Source organism: Papaver somniferum, chromosome 3 (genome assembly GCF_003573695.1).
Source record: "Papaver somniferum cultivar HN1 chromosome 3, ASM357369v1, whole genome shotgun sequence".
In the NCBI taxonomy this organism is placed as follows: Eukaryota; Viridiplantae; Streptophyta; class Magnoliopsida; order Ranunculales; family Papaveraceae; genus Papaver; species Papaver somniferum.
In genome coordinates this window covers 115,628,546-115,634,636 of record NC_039360.1, presented here as the reverse complement: position 1 = coordinate 115,634,636, position 6,091 = coordinate 115,628,546, and the positions used below count along the sequence as shown (strand labels likewise).

The following is a 6,091-nucleotide window of genomic DNA, read 5'->3' as shown; positions in this document are numbered from 1 at the left end:
CATAATGGTAAGTTGCTAAGTGCGTGAGTCTGAGTATTGCGGGTGAATCTTATTCACTGAACCACGACATTACTAATCATAACCCAAGAAAATCCGAAATCACGAATTGGCATGGCTGCTAATGGGGGTGTCGGATTACTGAGAGGGCGCCGAAACACATATAAGACAAAAATAAAAATCCTCCGTCCCATATGGATTTTGGTACCTTCCCCAATAATCCGGCACCCCATTAACAATGTTGCAAATTGGGGATGTGACAACTAGCAAGTGGAACTAAACTCGATCTAGTTTTTCAAAAGGCTGGAAGTTCCATAAAATTTGTAATGTCAATAACACTGCAACAAAGATACCAACCAAAAAAGAGGGCAACTTTTTCATTAATAATATAATACATTAACTCAAGGATTACATTATACAAATCACAAGGTTATCACTCACTCCATATTACAATATTTTGTTTCATTTTCTCCTTTTGTACAAAATATGAAAAGAAACATTCGAAACTTACAAAAATCCAAGCCCAAACTCATAAGCAGTAACTAGAAGCATTTCCATATCCATTTCTGGTAGATATGTTTCTGCACTCACGAGTTTTAATATCAGTCATTTCACCAGCTCCTTGGCTATCAAATACCGGAATGCAAAATTATGAGGCACCCATTCAATGTTCTTGTGCATTCGTCCCTGGTGACTTCCTTGTGTTGTCTTCCAGAAAACTTCTGGCATTAATTGCTGAATCATTTCCACCACACCTGTGGGAGACAAACATGACTCTTTTGCAAATGATTCTACGACCTTCGGCAAAAGAAGTTTATGTTCTTTCCGTAGACCAATTGTAGCTCGAATGTACTCTTCTTTTGCTGTTTCTAGCTCCTGAGTCACCCTCTTGGGTGTATATATCCGGACCTGCAATGAAGGAAATTTAAATGTCATCTCTCAGTCATGCATCTGAAATCATTAATTCAACTGATTCATAATAAACTAGAGATAAGGCCTTGTGTTTACCGCAGGATCAGAGTGGCTCCCTGAGCAAAGTGCAAAATTCAACAGAGGTTCCGGGTGCTCAATTGCATATGCTTGCCGATCATTTAAGGCTTTGAATTTTGATTTTGGAGAAAATAGCATTAGAAGCCACTACATACAAAATGAAAGTTTTAATCAGATACATTAAAGAAGAACTTTCATTTCTTTAAAAAAAAACAGTCAATGGAAGACAAAGAATTGTGTACCTTTCCAGGACGGGGCATACGGCAATTTAAAATAGAATTCTGTATTGTGTCTGCACTTACGGTGTGACGACCCACTTTATATGCAGCCTGAAAATTGCATGGCTTCATTAGTGAAGGAACTCATACTTTCATCGTGAACTACACTCTTAGAATGGAAAAAGTTGAGTCGTTATTTACCTTGAGGAATAAAGACATTCTTTTGATACTATTTTGTGGAACCCCATAAGCCAAAAATGACTACAACATAAAACATAGATTTACTACCTATTCTGATAATACAACGATTTACTACCTATTCTGATAATACAATGATATAGAATGAGATCAGCAGTGAGGAGATTCAAAATTATTACATGCATCACCAACGCATTGTGTATGTTGATCCAGAAGGCTAGCTTTTCGTCATGTTGCATCTTTCTCACATCAACTTCTTCTAGTTTACAAACAAGCGACCTGCAAAATTATAACTTAGTGTTCAATATCACTTCTTTAAAGGTTAAAAGAATCTCGAAACTAAGAAGGAACAATCAACAAATAGTACGGTTACGCTGCAACAATGAAACTTACTTGTACTTTTCTAAAATGGGATCAATAGAGTTCAACATCTCACTATCTCTACAAATCCAGGGAACTTCTACCATGGTATTGTAAAGTCCGCTGAACTCCTTTAACCCACCATCCACATGGAAAGAATTATCTAATCGTGCGTCAAAAGAAGATTCTTTCCTGTATCGAGGACTCCACATTTCATACAGATCCTGTGGAGAATATTCACTAACCGACGGCAAGGATGAAGTAGGAGAAAATGAGAAGCCAGAGTTCATCAAAGGGGGGTCGGAGAGCTTGCAGTAAATGGATGACATACACTTAATCATGTCCTCTGAAGTCTTGTTAGGTGTGTCAGGTACGTGATCGGCAATACTGGTACCAAGATGTTCTGCCAGACTGATCATATATGGGGTGTCGTTCTGTTATAGACATGTTATATTTCAGATTATCTAGAAAAGGAGGGAAGCAACCTACCATTCGCAAGTACAAAAAGCTAAAAATTAAAATAAACAAGTACCTCCAAGTAAGATAAAGGTTGAGAATGACAAGATCGTACTGCTCTTGCAATACTGTCCATTGTAGTAGGGGTTCTATTTGAAAAGGCTGAGTGTTGAGATAGTGCAGAATGACAGCGGTAAATACCAGAATCCAATAGCCTCTCATTAGTGTTGGTCATGTATAGTTCCTTACAAGGACTGATAAGTGAGGGCACCACCTTACTAGACTGGACTGTATGTTCTGCCTTTGTTGTGACGCGAAGCCCTGTATCTTCATGAATAATCGCTTTCTCGGTTATTGGAGGTGACTTCACTCTTTCATCCATGACAGGTTGTGATACAGAAGATACTTTTCGACCGAATGCCTTCCTATACAACGAGAGAAGATATTGTTCTAAATACACAACTTCCAACTCCAATACGGCAATCTCTTTGATAAGTTCACTGGCAGGCTAAATCCAAACAAAATAAACATCAGTTGCTTAGTTTAATTGCAACTACAATGATAACCAACGTATGCAAAATAGAACAAAATTCCTTCTTTTAGAAAACATGAATGAGTTTCAACTTTACATACCTTGGGCATTGAGTTTTCATTAGAAGTTGAACTGGAGGAAGATTTATACCCTAATGCCTTCTCTAGATCTCTTCGTTCTACAAATTGATCTTGTAAGCGTTTCTCAAGTTGTACAATCTGCATACAAAGGAAAGCATAACCATCGTAAATACAAGATTAGAAAAACAGTCTAATTGAAGTTGTACAATCTTCAAATTCAACTAATTTAGTTGCATACCTCTTTCTTTAAAGAACTCTGGAGCTCATTGTTAGGTGATTGTTTCTTCTTCGAAACAATCCGAACCTTCACTTGTTCCATATCCTATTAGCCAATTAACACCAACAATCAACATTAATGGTACTAACAATGACGCATTAAAATATAACAAAAAATGCACAAAATTGTGAAGAGAAGCCTCATAAAGAGTAAAGTATAGTAGAAAAAGAACGAACTCTTACCAACTTTAAGAAATTATCGACTTCATCGGAGGAACTATCCACTAAGTTAACTTCATCTACTCTTTTATCAGGAAAATTGAAATTGCAATAAAAACAAACACAGAGAAATAAAGACTTGATAGAAACAGTGGGGATAAATACTAATGATGGGCTTGAACGAAAAAAAAATGAGCATTAAAAAAGTGAATCACTATTGAAAACAAGAAAAAAAAAATTCTTAGTTCCACCCTGTGATATGGTGAAAAACTATTGTAATGAAGAATTGCATTAGACAGAATTACCTCTTTGAACGATTATGTCTTGCGGATAGTCCTATGAACTTGGATGGTTTCAAAGAAGAACTAAACCTCCTTACTTCCTGAATCTTTGTTCCAAAACTAGCTTCAAAACCCATTATCAGAATTCCCTGTAATATTAACTAGATATTCTTAGAAATGATTACCATTTTGACAATTAAGCTTCCAACTTAACAGAAGATATCACAAAAGTGCAAAACAGCTCTTTTAGAGAGAGAGGGAGAGTGACTGACCGACTGACCCACAGAGTGCCACACCCACTAGTGTCGTTGAAAAGATGAACCAAACCCACTGATCCGTGTACCAAAATTCCAAAATTGGTTCTTAAAGATTCAGCATTTGGTTGAATTTCTTATCTGCTGATGATCAGACCACTGTAGAACAGAGAGATGAGTTCTTGAAGAAACAAAAGTGAAAGAATGGAAATGAAATCTTTACTTAGTTAATAAGATTCACATTCCTCCACTTTCATGATTAGGAGTATTTATTTGATAAAAAGCACAAGTATTTTGACTGGTGGTATCTTTACTTTCTTTCTCTAACTCTAAACTACTGAAGATACACTTTCACTTTCACACTTTTGTTTTGGCTTTGTTGCATTAAAAGAAGTTGAAGAAAAAAGAACAGCAATCTTTGTTTTAAGACAAGTCAAGTAGCCCTATAAGTAGTACCTGAATGTCAAACCTCTGTACTTAAATGAACAACAAGAAGTAGAAGAAGAAGAAGATTCATCAACCAAATTTTTTAGTGATTAAGGAAACAGTAAAATTTGTTATTAATACTAAAACTACATAAAAAGATCAAGTTTAGAAACTTAGTAGTTAGTGTTATAAAACTAGTAATATAGTGGGAGTCGGTGACTCTCTGTCTTGTCTTGTCCACCAAATGTCTTGTTCATGAGATGAGGTTAGCATATAATATAAGTTCTTCTACTCAAAAAGTCAAAAAATATGGAAATATGAGTTGAGCTTAAATGCAAATAAGCCAAAAAAGGAGAAGGAAAAAAAAAGAAACACACAACAGAGAACAAAGAAAATGCTTAATTGCATTGCAGAGGTTGTTTATACGGTTATTAAATTATTACCACAGCTAATTTTCTTGTTATACAGTATAAAGTGATTTAATTTACCTACTCTTTTAAAATATTTCCCAAACAACCCCTTTATTATAAAGGAAGAACATTTTCTTACCTTTGCAAAGTACTATAGGTTACAGGTGATTAGTTACAAGTTAGGTACTAAATCCAACTTTCATTAAGTAGCAAGTATATTTATTGGTAGAGGATTTGGAGAAGTGGGGTTAGCTTAGAATGTAATAAAGAGAAAACAGTTGAGAAGATAACAACTAAAATGAACTATGCTTCAAAAAAAACAAACTAAAATGAACCTAAAAAGGGCTGAAAGTTGAAAGAAAGACATTGGATACTAGATAAAGGGAAATTTTTAGGGAGTGTTTGTGGGTTTTGTACATAAAAGTGAAAAAAAATCTTTAATCCTAGGGAGGGAGTGTTCGTGGTTTTTGGAGATCATGCATTTGCCTTTCCTTACTTGTTGTCTTACAGTGTCATGGGAGTTAACGTTTGTCGCAGAATAAGTTAAGTAAAATAAGGTTATTTTACTTCATGGCCTTGACCTTTTGCAAAATCGATACATAAGGAAGAACCATTTGTAGGTATAGTGGTAGGGTAATATCAGTCAGACCATCCTTTTTGTCATGATTCTGAAAAGGCGAGGAAAAAAGCTTCTTCTTTTTCTGCATTAACCATTGAGCCTTTCAGACTCGAGGGAGAGAGAAAGAAAAAGTTTCAGTCCATGCAATGATCTTCTTTTCTTAATACAAAATCAAGATTGAAATATGGGCTCATTATGTTTCAATTACTGTTTACTGGTAGTATCTCTTTTGCTTAGTAATAACAAGAAATGTAATCATTCCGAGATTTTATTTGCATGGGAAAAATTTTGGGTGAAAGCAGCCTAGGAAGAACTCTCCATTTCTGATGAAAGCAGTGATTTAAGTACTAATGCATCATCTAGCCATTTTAATGAAGGTGTGATGTTGAGAAGTAAATGGTTAAACTTTGTTTTTATTTTCAACTGACCATCTGAAAATGATTTCTTTTTTTTTTTACAATAGTCAAGATTGTCGGATCATATGGACATTAAGTCACTCAACGAAATTAACTTACTCAAGAGCAAAGACAAGATTATTGATCTTAGATCAACTTAGGACAAACAACCAAGATTACTCACAACTCACAATTACTGACAACTTCTGTCTTTTTAGTTAACTTCTTAATCCAATAAATAAAACAAATCGGTGAAACTTCTGATTTTTAACCTGTTCTTCTCCATTAATCAGTTTTTAAGACTTTTTTTAATTAATAAAGATGGGTGCATTCCAAAACCAAATTTTAAGTAATCCATTTTTCAATCAAATTCTACTATAATTTATGAAAAAAATTAAACCGTGACAGACATGCTGTGGTTCTGTGAGAGAGAACCATGG

At 34.9% G+C, this 6,091-nt stretch overlaps 1 protein-coding gene across 5 annotated transcripts; it reads right to left on the bottom strand.

Moving 5' to 3' along the window:
• Window positions 1-347: 347 nt before the first annotated feature.
• On the bottom strand, window positions 348-4,383 carry LOC113357110. 5 transcript variants are annotated; one of them, XM_026600390.1, is made up of 13 exons: window positions 4,258-4,383; window positions 3,820-3,960; window positions 3,572-3,696; window positions 3,291-3,351; window positions 3,070-3,153; window positions 2,853-2,969; window positions 2,296-2,727; window positions 1,797-2,197; window positions 1,583-1,682; window positions 1,407-1,466; window positions 1,230-1,316; window positions 1,006-1,134; window positions 348-906 (listed from the first exon to the last, which is right to left on the bottom strand). In XM_026600390.1, the coding sequence occupies exons 3-13, from the start codon at window positions 3,682-3,684 to the stop codon at window positions 604-606; spliced, it is 1,887 nt and encodes a 628-aa protein (XP_026456175.1). In that variant the 5' UTR covers window positions 3,685-3,696; window positions 3,820-3,960; window positions 4,258-4,383; the 3' UTR covers window positions 348-603. The 5 variants fall into 5 exon arrangements, with proteins under 5 accessions (XP_026456175.1, XP_026456174.1, XP_026456176.1 ...); XM_026600389.1 differs by having other exon boundaries at window positions 3,820-4,344; XM_026600391.1 differs by lacking the exon at window positions 1,407-1,466 and having other exon boundaries at window positions 3,820-4,348.
• Window positions 4,384-6,091: the final 1,708 nt, after the last annotated feature.

Coding starts and splice junctions, on each gene's coding strand:
- LOC113357110 (XM_026600390.1), bottom strand. CDS start 3,684: ATGGGTTTTGAAGCTAGTTTTGGAACAAAGATTCAGGAAGTAAGGAGG. Junction 3,352..3,571: donor AGACATAATCGTTCAAAGAG/GTAATTCTGTCT, acceptor TCCTGATAAAAG/AGTAGATGAAGTTAACTTAG. Junction 2,198..2,295: donor AACCTTTATCTTACTTGGAG/GTACTTGTTTAT, acceptor TGTCTATAACAG/AACGACACCCCATATATGAT.